We start from the raw sequence: 16335 nt of genomic DNA, 5'->3' as shown, positions 1-16335 counted from the left end.
TTGAAAAAAGTCTCCTAATTACTCACTCTTACTTCCTACTTCTTATTCACAAAGCTAAAACACGCTAGTGCTAAGACATTGAATTATTTTTTTCTCTTGAGGTCTCGATTTATTGTCCCCAAACCATCAATTACAGTAATGTTCCATACTGCTCTGGAATGAAATGTAGGAAACGAGTACTCCATTGAGGACTTTGTTCAGCCTAAGCAGCCTTACACTGTGTTCTTGACCACACGTGGTCCCCTGTTTTCAGTCAGATTGGTACAAAAATATATCATTGAAATCCTCAATTCAAAAGGTAAATTCAGCATTAACGATTTTTTTCTAAGTAAAAGTAGCAAATAAAAATTGGATGCATTTCTTTTGCATATGTAATTTCCATCAACAGATACATGTATAGTGAACATTGCATTTGCTGGTGGCTGAATAGGAGTATTCAATAAAATAAACACCAGTAAAGGACCACATGTATCATCTTTGAATAGTTTCTACAGTTACAGGCGTGGTTACATTATCAGCAAAAATTAATGCCTCTCAAAGTCTGGCCAGTGGAAGTAATATGGAATACCTTGCTTTTCTTCCATTGCTCTGTCATTAAAAATAGGCCACAGTGCAGAATTTACTTCCAAGCAAATTCAGTGTCACTGATATGTACAGTTATAGTGTTACCAAAATGTATCAGTTTTCAGAACTGAGGACATCAAAGACACCCCAATCCTCAGTATCTCAGAGAAATCAAAACTCATCCACATGCAGGTGATAATACATTAAAATTTTTGTGTGAAAAATTTCACCTTACAACACTAGTTATACAAGTTAATCTCTATTAAAACTAAACACATCACACAGCACCTTTTGTATGTTGAAAAGTGTACATGAGCAAGAAGAAAAAAGGATTGATTAGAAGAGCCCACAGTCTTTCAGATTCTCTTTATTATATCTGTAATGGCGTCAAACACGAACTTGACACTTTGAGTATCTGTAGCACAGGTCATGTGGGAATAAATTTCCTTATCTTTTTTTAAATTCAGGTCTAGAAACTGGTTCTTGATGTAGTCCCTTGCATCTTCAAATGTATTTGTACCTTGTTAAAAAAAAAAAGAAAGAAGTAAACTTTAACTGCATTTGAAAAGCATCAAATTATAAGTAATATCAATAAGTTTTAGGATTTTACTTTGTGTGCTATTTGATGTTCTCAGGATTGAAAAATCAAAATGGCAATGGTTAATTATCAGAGGTTTACACAACATCTACTTTGTGCTGGGAACTATGCTTACCTCCCTGGGGGCTTCAGGTGGCTAAAATGTAACCTCTGTGTCAGAAAGCTCACAGTAGAGTAGAAACACTAATATATTTATATAACAAAGTGAGTGAGTAAAAAAGCCTGTATATATGTTAAAGATTATGCATGTAAATGTGTGCATGGGTATTAATATGAACTAAAAGAAGAAAAGAATGGAAATTATAGATGAGTGGACTACATAATGAGGTATTATTTGAGCTGGACCTTGAGGGTTAGCTAAGAGAGACGAAAAACTGTGTGAATGAAAGCCAAAAAGGTACTTACTGTATGATTTCAGCTCTTTGACATTCTGGGAAGGGCAAAACTACAGAAACAGTAAAAAAGATGAATGGTTTCAAGGGTTGAGGGCAGCGAAGACATGGAACACAGGCATTTTTAGGGCAGTGAAAGTATTTTGAATAACGCTGTAATGGTGGGTACATTGACATGACTTTGGCATAACCCACTGAACTGTGCAACACAGAGTTAACCCTAACCTGAAATACGGACTTCAGTTAATAATGTATCAATATCTGTTCATCAATTGTAGCAAATGTACCACACCCCTTCCAGATGTTTATAATAGGGGAAATTGTGGGAGCTGGCCAGAGAGGGAGTATGTAGAAACTTTTTTCTGTTTATTTTTTTCATAAACTAAAAGTTGCTCTAAGAAATAAAGATGGTTACTTAAAAGAAAACATACAGCCCTGAATTATGATTATATATTTAATTGGTAACATTCAGTACAGAAGCATGATTATATTCAATCATATGATAACTATGTAAACATAATGTTTACAAATAAGAAAAATATAAGTACTCATTATAGATGAGCACAAACAGCTACTTTGACACAATTCAACACCCCTGGCACATCTGGGCTACCCACATATCTAACTGGTGAAATTGGGTTTTTATTTGTGTTTAAATCATAAATATTTCCATCTTACACAATTTCATTAACAACAGGGCATATAACTATTTACCAAAAAAAAAAAAAAAAAAGTCTCTAAAAGAAACACAACGCTTTTAGAGAAACTGACATTTATATTCATCGGCTAAGAGGGTCAGTACTAAAACTCTAGGAGCTAGGAAAATTGGAAAAATAGATGTCACTCTTCTCATTGATTCAAGCTATTCCTCCGGAAACTTAATTCTGACTTTGAAGAGCCACTGAGGTCTAGTACAACATTACAAGGTTTCATTAGGAAATATATTAAAAAAAATGCCAATTTGGAATATAATTTACACTCCTATTATAATGTTTAAGATAATGTAGTTTGCAATGCCATTATACATTACACAGAGTAGCAACCCTGGTCTGTCCACCTCCCCTTTATTCATTAGAGCTTTGCTTTAATGCAGGCAGTGTAGAGAGGGTTTCCTCTTTATTTGTAAGATTCTTCCCAGGTTGGATCATATACATGACTCAAAAAAGTATCATAAGCCTCAACCTCCTAAATATTACACATCAAAATCCAGATAGAAAAAATGTATCTCTATACAAAATTTTAGTACTATGGAATTAAAAGAAAAGTATCTTACCAGTGTACTCTGGAAAGCAGCTACCAAGATGCACTTTGGTTACTTTTTCTTGAAAGAGATCTTTTTTACTGAGAAACAGGACTATGGAGGTGGTTGCAAAGTGCTTGTGATTACAGATACTGTTGAACAGGTGAAGGCTTTCATGCATTCTGTTCTGTTAGGTATAAAAGATAAAAATGTGTTGGATTGTTATTTGCAAGATATTAATGGTGGGCATTATGAACAAGGATGTAGAAGTAACATCTGTCTTTGGAAGGTCTTAACTGAGTTGGGAAATGGGGTGTTCATATTGGAAAGCACAACTGCTTATTTTTTACCTTGACCGTGTTTTCCTTTTAGATGTACCACTTCTTCATCTTCCACCAAGACCATGTCATAGGCGCTGAGTGCAGCACAAAATATAATTCATGTAACTCCTTCAAGTAGTGAATCCATTTCTTTCTCTCAGATGTCTGTCCACCTACATCAAACATTCTTTAAAAAAACAAAAATAACAGAATAAAGAACCATACAAATATCCTCCAAAATTTACATTAAGATGAACGTTTGGACTTATAATTGAATGTTCCCATCTGTTTAAAAGGTAGTCTTTCAGTTTTTGCTGATTATAAAGTAAGACTTGTTTGGCCAATTTGCAGCTCAAGGACTAGAGAAAAAGAGAACATTTATTTATTTTTTTGGTATTCATGCAGCCTGGAGCAAAATAATTCACATACTGACTGAGCAACTGGAAAATTTACAGCAGTTTAGAGTTTTAGTAAGACATCTATTGGTCTTAGGGATTTTGTTCAAAGTCTATGCGTATTCTTAAATATCCAGAGCCCACAAGAAGATTGGAAGCTACCATATGATACAACGATTCTTCCCTCTTCTCTTATCTCCTCTTACCTCCATTCATTCATTCAATTATCATTTGTGTTCTACATACTAGACACTGTGCTAGGCCTACCGACACAAGGATAAAAGGACATGGTCACTCTGTCCCCTATAAGCTGGGTAACCTTGGGCAAGTTACTTAACCTCTCTGCACCTTAGGTTCCTGATGAATAAATGATAATAACAGTACCTATATTGTGAGATTGCTTTAATGATTGAGTAAATACAGCATTTGTCTCATAAGTGTTAAAAGCTTACAACATCATTTGAACTCCTTTCTGTAAGGTTCTTGGACTTTTCCTAACATAAAATAAGGGAATTAACTTTTTGTCCATGTTTTCACAATTTATCTATGTGTTCCCTGTGTGTTGTCACTTGCTGTTGTGTATGTGGTTTTTTCCATATACTTTTATATAATTTTATTTATAAATGTTCTTTTCTCCTTTATGGCTTCTGAATTTTGAAGTGTTACTAAAATTGCCTTTCCCACTTTAAAAAAAAAAAAAGGACTGGTCACTATCTTCAAAGAGCTTGCTGTCTTGTAAAGAGAAAAATACATTATTATAACATTATGTAATATTCTAATATATATGGTAAAATGTGAGCCCAGAGGAAGATTTAAATCAGCCTGAGGGACCATGTAACAGTTCCTTTAATATAAATCTAACTTTTTGCTATCTCAGGACTTTTGTGTAGTCCATCTCCTTTCCACGTGACACAGTTCCTTTCTTCCTTCCATAAGGCTGCTTCTTTCTCAGCTTTCAGGTCTTAATGTCAATGTCTCCTTCACAAGTAACCACCTTGAGTGTCCATGTAAATTCTTAACTCTTTTCATTGCCCATTTACTTTCTATTGTATCACTCTCTTTATTTCTTTTATAGTAACTGTCACAATCAGTAAATAAGTGGTTTATTTTTTCACATGTTTATTAGCTATCATCTCCCTAATAGTAATAGTAGCCTCATGAGGGCAGGGACCTTATCTATATTAGTGATGGCTATATTCCCAGTACCAGGCACTGTGCGTGACACATAATAGACATGCAATAAATACTTGCAAATAAATGAATAGAATCCATGTTAATGGAATGGAAGGAGGAGTTTTACATAAAGTGCATGTACAAGTCATCAAGGAATGAGAGAACGTGGCATGCTTGGGGCAAATAATTATATTTTTGGAAATGGGAAGATTAAGGTAAAAACATTGAGGTATATGGCCTGATACTTATTCATTTATTCAGCAAATATTTATTTATTGAGGATTTATTACATTTCAGGTACCAGAGATGATTCAGTCTTGAGAACCTTGTAAGTGGATGATGGTGGTGTTTATGTGTGTGTGTGTTTGTGTGTGGGTGTGTGAATACACTTAGGATATCAGTGTCTGATAGGAAGTGTAGAGGGTGGGTTGTAATTTGAAATGGAGTGATCAGAAACTGCTAGAAGATGATAGATGTGTAAAAAGAATAGAGGCAGCAAGAGGAAAAGTTTTGAGCAGGCAGGAGGAAGCCTGAGGTGTTAGGCCAGAAATAGATTTACTGTGTCTTTTATATTACATGAGAAGATTAGTTTTTATATTGTAGTCAATGGGGATCTATAGGAGATTTGGGGGTAGGGAATTAACATTTGTTTGTTTTTGTTTGCTTATTGTTATGGTAAGTCACTTTGATCTGAGTTCAGAAGATAGATTTGATGAGGAAGAGACCACAGGCAAAGGAAAAAGTATGGGGCTTTCATAATAGCTTAATCCTAAGATATTAAGTACCAGGGAGCATCCTAGCTGTACAGAGATTTCAAAGGTAATAACTATATTGGGGTATTAAATGTCAACCAGCTGATTTACTGAAGATAATCAAAAGTACAGCACACTGTAGTGCCTTTCACGTAACCAAGTGGAGAACAGATATATAGAACTAAAATTCCTCAAAAATATATATGTACCAATGCAAAATCACTCCATTTCATAGTAGATTGAAAGAGCAGTTGCTTACAATATTGAAGACAACCTTGAGGAATTCAATCGCTGTGTGGTTGGGAAATTTAAATTCAGTGACAATGAAGACTATTATAAGTGCTGCTAATTACCAAATCCTCTGCAGTTTCAGACTTGTGATAAAAGTGGAGGAAAGGGACGGTATTGACTTTAGGTTATATTATGTAAAAATTAGCCAACAAATTTAATTTTTAAAATTCAGTAAGCATTCTTTTGGAAGCAAGGATAATAAATATGCATTCAGACTTTTAAACTTTTAGCCAACAATGATTTAAACTTCACCATAAACTTATAAGATAGGTACAATTATTATTCCTGTTTTTTCGTGAGCCCTTTAAACAACTTGCCCGAGGTTTATTCATTCAACTGATCCTTGAGGCTGCTGTGTACCAGGCGCCGTGATAGGTTCTTCGTGTATGATAGTGACGCTGTGAACGTTGTTAAGCTTTGTTGTGAAGCTCGTTAAGTCTACTTAATTAGACTAGAGGTGTCTAACTAGTACTACATAGTGTCTACTGTTAGCTCTCAAACCCTCACCAAGTAGATTGGAATTATCTTTGTTGGGGAGTCTTCTTTCCCCAGGTCAGACAGTAATTCTTTGTGTTATCGAACAGGTGACTGGGCAAAACTTTAAAACTTTCCCCTTCCCAGTGGTTTTGTTGCATTCTTTAAATGGACCATCTGGCTATCTCCTGAGTTTGACAATTCAGCTTCTCTGTAGCCTGCTGTGGATAGTAACACCTGTGTGTAAGAGATAGCTATTCTCCTCTTCAGTCAAATATACACAGTTGGTAAGGGGTATAAGTTATGTAATATGACCTTTAGCCCACTGTTCTCTCAACACATCTTACAGCCTCTAATAAACATGTTTAAATATGCTTAGCTCTCTCCCAAGGAAGGGAGGACAAAGATTACTCAGTCTTCGGGTTTTATTCATGTTGGTAAAATGGCTTCTGAAAGTCTACCTTAGATTGCATGCTAATAATCCTCTCATATTCTAGGTCCAGGGAGCACTGACCGTTTCTCTAAGTGTCATCTGCTATTATTGAACTGAAATGCTCATTACCAAATCAGACCAGTGGCTGGAGTTTTGCTTTTATATTGATTCTCCTGGATATTACGTTAGCTCTAAGAAAGGGTACATTTTTGTCTTGCTGCTGTTGTAGTAATTTGTTCTTTACACTTCTCTTTTCATGTATAGCTCTTCATCTAAATTTTCATTTGGGGCTGATTTTAGAGGTGTAAGGCATTATAACCACTGAAAAAATGTGGAGATGCCCAAAGTGGAGCATGGAAGAAATGTAAATATACACTCCATCATAACTATTCTGAGAAAAACAGTAATAGAAATCAGAGGAAAACCTGTATACTTGCTAACTGAATATCTGGATTGGTCAAATCTACTGGGATAATTAATGAGGTGAATGGATATGTGATATAGCTTGAATAACCTTAATTCCCTGGACAGTTAAGATAACTAGAGCTTTAGAGACTTTAAATGGAACTTGGAATTCTCATTTTGGAAAGGTTTTATTTATTTGTTTACTTATGTATGTATGTATGTATGTAATACATGTTTCCTTAAGTCTGATATTTAAGTAAGGATTCTTAAATAGTAAAGAAAATGGATTTAAATGCCTGAAATGTACGACGTAACTAAAAATTCACAGGCTAGGCTTTTAAGCGACAAGTGAACATCAATTATTTGTTAAACTGCCCATGATATTAATATATTGCAAGCCATCAGAGTTTTATGGCTTTATATTAAACAGTTGACTAAACAGTTGAGTTTTATAGTCCATTTTAAACAGTTGGGAAAGTTATTGAGTTTTATTAGGTTATGTTAAACAGTTGGTTAAATATTTGGCCACACAAGATTATTTACATTTCATATCAGAATAGACTATTATGGAATAATATGCCCTTTATAGTGTTTGCAAACTCATTGAATAGTCTAGGATAGCTAAAAATTAATAATGTTACTGCAGCTAATTTATTTGTGAGATGTCTTTGCTCATCCTATAAGCATGTGACTCTCTTGGAAAAATAACAATTTCTGACATCATTTATATATTTGACCACAGAAAAATAGGATCTAATCTGAGTAGAAATTTATTTTAAACTATTCTGTTGAATGGGATTTATTCAACATATTTGACTATATCAGAAATGGTATAACTTTTTATTTTTTATTGAAGTATAGTTGACATATAAAATTTTATTATTTCAGGTGTACAGCTCAGTGATTCGACATTTATATGCATTATAAATTGATCAGCACAATAAGTCTAGGTATAAAATCCTAAGGTGGCTACATATGTCAGGGCCAACAGGTAGATCTGTGTCACCACTACACAGCCACAGCAAAATGGCTTAACCAAGTCTTTCCCTGGTACCCAGTTCTGAAAATAGATTAGGGCAGATGCTTGCAGATAAAACGTATATGCACAGAGGTCATTCTAAATCCCTTAACTGCTTGTTATTAAAAACAGAATCAAAAGGATTTACAACCACAAGGGAAGCTGGGTCTCTAGACTCCCATAATTGTTAATACCATCATATATTTCCTACTAAATGTGTGTGTGTAACTTAAAATGCCCACTAGATAATTCTCTGATTATTGAATAATATAATTTTTTAAGTCATTAAAGTAAATTCTATCATGAGAATAAATTAGACATCATCTTATATAGCTTATAATTTTGGTAACATTAACCATGAACATACCTGAAACAAAGGTATAGTTATACATGAGTTACTGCTCTGTGAGATCTAATAGAGAATAACAAAACTAACAAAGCTAAGTTGGGATATAGCTGCTGGGTAGACAACCAGACTCACTGCTAAGCTGTCTCATACTCCCACAGAAATGAACATAGTGCACATGATTCAACTTTAAATTCAGAACAATTATAATTTATTTCATATCATGGATCCACTAAACACTGTTGCAAATAGTTATGTAACAGGTACAAAATCTAAAGCTCTATGTTGTAATGGTTGCTGACCTCTTTTCCCTAGCTTCCATATAGTTTTATGTCCTTTCAGTTCTATTTTTTAATCATAAAGCAATTAGGAAGAAAGGACTTCTCTATAACTGATAAATCCTTGTAAATATGTAAGTTCTTTGCCCTGCGGAATTATTTTTTAGCAATAAAAGGGCTCACATTTGCATTGCATTTTCTGTTTACTTAGTAACTTCTGTAAAGAGAATGAATTTTACCAGTTTGACAGTTGGAGTTCTGGTTTGATAAGAGCTCTAAGGAAATTTGCATTAAATTAGGTGATACATGAGGATGATACAGTACTTTGATAGAGAAAATTTTTTCATTTTGATATTCCTGTTTAAAATTCTACAGTTCTTGAATTTAATATGTAAATTAAGTCTTTAGTTTTAAATAGTCTTAGGATGATTTATGCTATGTGAATACAAATCAATGCTAATGTGAGTACCTGGGCACTTACTGAAACGAAGTTGGAAGGTACCTTATTTTTTTTTACAATTCCTATTTTGAAATACTATGAAATGTTACACTGCAAAAGCCTATGTGCTTTAGGATAATCTTATTTAGCACTTGAAAAAAAGTGATTTAGCTGTGAGAATTTATTAAGGGATTAATATATCTCAATTGCTGTGACTAAATTTAAAAATGTGTTTAAATGATTAAAATAGTTGCTTAAAAGTATGTATAGCTGTGTTTTTTATGTTTCATAGTAAAATTTAAGTATTTTCAAAATTTTATTGTTTAAATATTTGTTTTTAGAGAAATTCTCCACATTCTCTTCCTCATAGGCAGTGCCTTTAATAACACACCCTCTTAAGCCAGAGAGAAAGCAAAACCTATTAAGAAAACAAAAGAGCTCAAAACCTGTTTTAGTGGGTGCGAAAGAGGTAATAGTTGCATAGTATAGAAAATGTTATGTCAAAATAAGTCTTAACTGAGCTTCACAATCCAATTCACAAGCATCTTACATTTTAGCATCAATACTGTAATAGAGAATTAGCAAGCCCTTTCACATTCCTTCATAAGGGCCGGTGATATATGAAAGTAGAATAGATCACTTATACAACTTAAAATGGTTTACAAAATCAACCAAAGAATTATAAAAGGACAGAAAAATGATGATACACCAATGGAAGTCTAGCATCCTAATGCAAATGCTGTATAATATTCAAAAATTATTTTAAAAAATGTGTGAATATGATACTACTTGGTACTGAGTGAACTTGATGTTTCAGGAAATGAACGTGATTTTCTGAGGTTTTGTGTGTTCATTGGCAATTGTCGCATCTAGCCTCATTTTAGAAACACAACTGGTGAAGTACCACAGAGCCCTGACAACTGAAAGATACACCTCCCCAATAGACTGTCATTTTATTCCCCCTTCCCTCTTCTCTTTGAAGGGAATTGTGAATGACCAACAACACTGGAGGAAGCACTTACTGTACAGGAAAAGAATAGTTTCCAGCCCAATTTACCTTATAGCCCATCAGTGATAAGCAGTGTAAGAAGTGTGATATTTGAAGTTAGGAAGATATGCATTTTAATCACATTTCTAGCACTTCTGTGTATGATCTTGGGGAAACCTTTTACTTTGTTTTAGCCTCCATTTCTCGATCCAGGGTCAGAGCATTTTAGGCAAGGAGAACAGTAAGTGTGAAGACTCTAAGGCTTGGAATGTTCAAGGAACAGATATATTAAAAAGATAATTCATGCTAGTGACTATTTCTGACAAAATACTAAATTGGTTGATGTTGTAGAGAATGACCAGGATTGGGTCATTCTGGGTGTTCAATGTGCGGCATTAAGTGTTAAAATTGGCTTATTATGATCCAGACAGTCTAGGATCCAGAAAATTCCATTTGCTTATGTAAGGTAAGCGAACACCAAGTTATAACTCTGTGCTGGTACTTCATTTCAAATAATCTTCACAACAACCTCATGAGGCAAGTAAAGAAAAAGCAGCTTTATTCCTCAAAAACTGCTGCTAATTAATGGAGAACCTGGGATTGGGACCTTGGTAGGATTAGCCCCAAGGCCTACACTCAGCTTCTAGTCTGTGTTTCAGTGAGAAATTTGGAGAGGAGAAAGGAGAGTAAGAGAGAAAAGTGAGTGTGCCACAAATGCATGGACAGGCTTAGGAGGGGCAGAGAGGAGGAATTGGACTTGGGTTCTCAAAGGAAAACTCTGAAAACTGGACCAAAGATCAGGAGTCTGGAGAAAGTAGTTGCTAAAGAGGAACTATACCACAGTGATGACAAGCCCGAAGACAAACAGCTTACATTTGCCAAGAGAGATGTCCGTCCCAGTCTTTGCAGTTCCTTTATCCTGGTTTGATCATTGGTTCATCTTTCAGAAAATTAACTATTTGTGGGCCTGAAAATACGGGGTAAATTTTGAAGGGCTTTCTTCCATATTAACTTGAAAGTATCCTGGCCATCCATGTAATAACTATTCTAATGAGATATTATGTGTCAGTAGTTTTAATACTTAAAAAATATTAAACTTTGATCCCACTGATACAAATTTTCCTCATAAATGGATACAAGTCATGTCACTTTTTTTTTCATTTTTTATACTTTTTAAAAATATTCCCATTATTGCATACATGAATGACTGAACCATGTTTTTACTGACGTTTTTTCATTACCAAGGGGGACATCTAGGACATGGTTTTAATGTTGAATACTCCACCTCATCCGCAATCATAGGGAGAAGTACTTAAGTGTCAAGGGACATTTTCTAACACTATGGTATGGATTTCTCTTTCTCAGTATAGTCAATGAGTAATTTTACAATAGCATTTCTAGGAGTGTCTTGATAATGCAACAGCAATGAAAATAATGGACTCATTTTTATACACAAACCATGCTTATTAAATAGGCCTTGTTTTCCAGTAAATAGCGTCACATTCAAATAATTCTCAATTATTTTCATTTTTTTTAAACTAAGAAAACAAATTAAGAATATTTCAAACAAATGAGAGAGTAGGAAGGCACAGGAAATATGATCCCTGGCACCTGTTGTTTAAATGTTATTTAAATATATTTCCTTTTTTTTTTTTAACGTAGGATATCAGTTTCAACTATGAGGAAAATAAAATCTAGCTCCCACCTACTCAAGACAGAGGCATTTTTACTGGAGGGAAAGGATGAGGCTCAGCATGAGGGTTGGCATGTAGAGCTACAGGAGGGCAATGAAAGACAGTGGTACTGAAAGTACCTGAGGCCTAGTGAGCATGCCCAAGGACTCACTGCACTTGACCATGGGTTAGAGCTCTTCTCCATGAAGAAATATTGTGTCTGATGCATATTTCTGTTGAGAGTTCAAAAAGACATTGGATCATACCTGAAATGCAAGTCTTTAAAGGAGAATTGAGTTTCAGTGATTCTAGTTGTTTTCACTCGAGAATGTAGAACATCTTGCTCATTTGGGACGTAGCCAGGAGCTGCTATTCTGTCCAGATCGTTCAGGTAGCTAATAAGAAAAACAAACAAAATAGCATATATAATTTTAACTTTGTACTAGAAGATATCAGTATTGAGTACAAATGAATGTTTACTTTAGAGTCCATTAAAATTATTAAACTCCACACTGGTGCTTTTCACACTCTGCTCCCAGAATTACAAGAACATGGCGGCTGGGATGTTACAGAGCACTGAGTGTGACACACAGCTGACCTGTGGGACCTTTTTTTAAAGGCAACTGGATGAATGCTGCCTTAGCTTGTATTTGATAAGGATGATGTGATGGATTCACTGGCATCTGAATAGACATTTGAGAAGAAAGCTCTCCTTATAGGACTTAGATCTTCCCCAAAAATGCTACCTTGTAATGATGGTCACTAGACTAGTCTCAAAAGGCTGTTGTTTGTATGTAGGCACTTCAAAGTTTAAGAGAGAGACTGGTTTTAATATCATAATTTGATAGTGGTTGTGTTGTTTCTCCTGGATTGTTTAGTTTAAGAATCGGAATCGTTTTCATTAAGAACCATGACTATATCTGGTTAGCTCAGTAACAGAAGAAACTTTTGACTTTCTTGCTGGTTCATGCTGGAACTAGTTCATGAAATTGCTGACCCACTCCCGAATCACACTCCTGGGGATAGAAAGCTGAATTTCCACACTGTATCCTCTCCAACCTCCTCTTCGCTTCCATCAGTGCCTCAGTCTGTCCTTCACTCTTCACCGGAGGCCATATTTAAAAACCCTACTGTTACCAGGAGAAATACTGTCCTTCTGCTGCCCATAGGATCTCTCACAGGTGGTGAGAGGCAGGAGTGAATCTGATTAAGCTGTGTGCTCTAGAAGAGTCTGTTCGATTAGAGGAAACAAACTGTTCTTAGCTTCATCCTTCAAACCAGATCATGTCTTTGGACTAAAACAAACTGTATCACTGCTTTAAAAACAGTTGAAAATCACTTATTATACACTTTTGATATTAAGGCTTTAGGAGCTTAGCAATATGGCTATTTCTATAAAATTGTTAAATAGAGATAGTAATAGCCTGGTAAGGTTTTTATGACAAAATTGCCTATTATACTGAACCAAGTTTATACATATAACCTAAATAGAAAGATCATGATGGGCATGTATCCATCTAGACAGAATTTGAGAGGTATAATCTAACTGAATATTAGTTATTACTCAACAGTTGAAGTTTTCAGGGAATAAGCTAAAGAGCTGTTATGGGTTAGCGCCTAACACAATGCCTTGAAAGCCAATGCTATTTTATTTTATTTTTTTAATAAATTCAACAGCAATATAGATAATTTATTCTTGGAGGAACTTTCTGATTTTAAGCTGAAATAAACTAAGAACTGCCAAGTGCCTCAAAGGGATTTTGGCCAAGGACCAATAGACAATCACACTCAGAAACACATATATGTATAATGTGAAAATTTATCACCATGTTTTATTCTAATAAAGTTTAATTTTATTAAAAAAGACAAATCAAGATAGAAATATCAGAAGAAAGTATTGGAAAAATGTTCTAGTTTATGTATTTTTGATTTTTGAAGGCAGGTCCTTGGTGAATTTCCTGTTAACTCAGGCTGCATATGTGGTAGTACACTACTGGTCAGCTCATGCAGGAGCAAAAACCAAACCAAACCGAACCAAACAAAAACATACCTGCCATGATAGAGATTAAATTCATTTTAATGATAGCTAAATGAATGCTTTGGTAAGGACACATTTTAATGTACTTTTATTTGCATGCATAAGTGATCTCAAGCAAAGCAGAAGCAGTAGCAGAGTGACAAATTTGCATTTAAGATGTTCATTTTAATAAATAAATATAGAATTTGGGTGCTCAAGCCTGTGGTCTAAAACTTAAACCAGAGGCCCTGAATACATATAGCTCAAATCACTTAAAAAATATCTGATTCTTTTTCTAATCATATAAAAATAGTATTCTCCTAGTAAAGTCCATGTTGAATCTTAAAACCTGGAGTTTAAGTCACACACTGGACAGTCCAATCAGCAAACCATGAAGTATTAGTTAAAATTTTTCCCACTGTCATGACCCTTTTCTTTCAGTTTGCTAGTACTGATTAGGGGAGAGGTGTTATGTTGCCAACAAACAACATTATCTGATTAGGACTCACCTCTTTGCTGGCCTCAACTTAAAGGGTTGCTAGGTTTGAGAGAATAACAGATATCTCACTTTCACACAAAAAAATGGATGGATGGACGGGTGGATGAATAAATAGAAGGAAGGAAGGAAAGGAAAAGAAGGAGGGGAGGTAGAGAGGAAGAGAGGAGAAGGAAAAGAAAGACCCCTGCCCTATATAATGCATATGAAATAAAATAGATGTGTTATCAATCTGATAGTGTATTTAGTTTTAAAACGTGAATGTAATTAAGTATTTGAAAGAAAAAAATCGGCTGTTAATTTTTGGAAGAAAGCAAAGGCCATTCAACTATTTTTCTTAGCAAGCTTTTGCTTAATCTTCCCTTTAAGAATCCCTAAGGGAAAAGAAAGTTAACATTTAAATTTTTAAATTTTAAATGAAAACTTTCTTTTTCCTGTCGTTATTCTACGGCTCTTTGCAAATTGATGTGGGTGGTTAAAAATCATTACATTATTGGCGAGGTTCACAAAAATGGATGCAAATAGATATTGTGTACCTTTGTTAAACTTGAAGAACAGACAAATGCTTTTAATATGAATCTGAAATGTGATAGTCCCAGTATAAAATATATTTTATGTGTCAAAACAAAGAAAAAAGCTAAAATTAAAGGTTAGAAAGTCTAGGAAAAACAATAAAATGTCATTCTATTTGCCCATTTGGGGTATACAATCTGTAAAATTTTTTTGTTATCAAAGAGCAAAGAATTTGGTAAACATAATGATAATATAATTGCAAATACAAGTTACATTATTTTAAGGGAAAACGTTTAACCAGTAATGTGTATCTGAAACTAAATGTATGCATTACGAGTATTGAACTATCCTTCTCTTCTCTCCCCAGAACATTGCTAAGCAACATTTTATGAGAATATTCCATAATTCAGTTTCTGATTGTGACTGCCTTTATCAATGATTCATATCAAAAAGCAATGTTTTTTTTTTTTTACATCTTTATTGGAGTATAATTGCTTTACAGTGGTGTGTTAGTTTCTGCTTTGTAACAAAGTGAATCAGTTATACATATACATATATCCCCATATCTCTTCCCTCTTGTGTCTCCCTCCCTCCCACCCTCCCTATCCCACCCCTCCAGGCGGTCACAAAGCACCGAGCTGATCTCCCTGTGCTATGCGGCTGAAAAAGCAATGTTTATACTATAGCGTAGTATTAAAACATTGTTGATGTAATCACAGGATGATATCCATTCTCTAGGTCATCAGAGAGATAAGAGCAGGACTTTCCTCCAAGGGCAATATGTCCATTGGATTTTGGAATTTAAAATGAAAACGAATGAGCAATCACAGAAGACTGTTGTTATGTTTTCCTAGAATTTGTATGGTTTGTTTTCTCTCCATAATCCTCCTACTCATTATGCTTAAAAATCTGAAGCATCATGCAAGTCTTACTGTTCTGTCCTCAAATAATCTTTCATTTGTTTAACTTTTACTTAGCTGTTTTTTAAAGTACTGCTAGCATGTTCTGTTGGGAGCCTCAGAAGAACTGCTGTTTATACCCTTTTACACATTCATATGCATGGACAGCAATATAGAATAAGTATTTACATTATATTTACACGCATGTGCACACATGCTTATAAGCATTTAACCATGGGATAGGTCAAGGACCACTTACTAAAATGGAAATTTAAAATCATTTTGATAATGAAATTATAAACATTGTTACAACATCCTAATTTCCTTATGGCTAAACATTGCTAACTGGTTGATGTTAGTTGTGAAAATTATGTACTCTTGCTTGAGACTCAAAAAGAATCCCACAATATACAAATGTTTTTCAGATCAATACATAACTTTCTTCTAAAATGCTATATCATGCCCATCAAACCAATGGAGCCAAAGCATGTATCATTAATGAGGTTATTTTAGAAGATGATTTTGGTAACTTGAATAGAGATGAAGTGAATAGCCCAAGACCTCAGTGTGCATGTTACCAGTCTGTGTTCATGTTGAACTTAGTGTGTAAGGATTAAATCTTTTTAATTGG

At 34.5% G+C, this 16335-nt stretch overlaps 1 protein-coding gene across 1 annotated transcript in view; it reads right to left on the bottom strand.

Annotated features, from left to right (window-relative positions):
- Positions 1-900: 900 nt before the first annotated feature.
- The window catches only part of LOC309810735 (guanine nucleotide-binding protein G(t) subunit alpha-3-like), a gene marked incomplete at its 3' end in the record, with an annotated part of 59339 nt that continues 43904 nt past the window's right edge, over positions 901-16335 (bottom strand). The window contains 7 exon segments of the mRNA XM_082632965.1: positions 901-935; positions 938-1084; positions 2828-2981; positions 3173-3232; positions 3236-3252; positions 3255-3301; positions 12046-12174. Of these exon segments, the coding sequence (XP_082489091.1) occupies positions 901-935; positions 938-1084; positions 2828-2981; positions 3173-3232; positions 3236-3252; positions 3255-3301; positions 12046-12174 (589 nt within the window).

The sequence above is a fragment of the Mesoplodon mirus genome (genome assembly GCF_964341445.2).
Source record: "Mesoplodon mirus genome assembly, chromosome: 9".
NCBI classification, from domain to species: Eukaryota; Metazoa; Chordata; class Mammalia; order Artiodactyla; family Ziphiidae; genus Mesoplodon; species Mesoplodon mirus.
The sequence above is the reverse complement of the archived record's forward strand: the minus strand, read 5'-3'. Positions and strand labels throughout refer to the sequence as shown.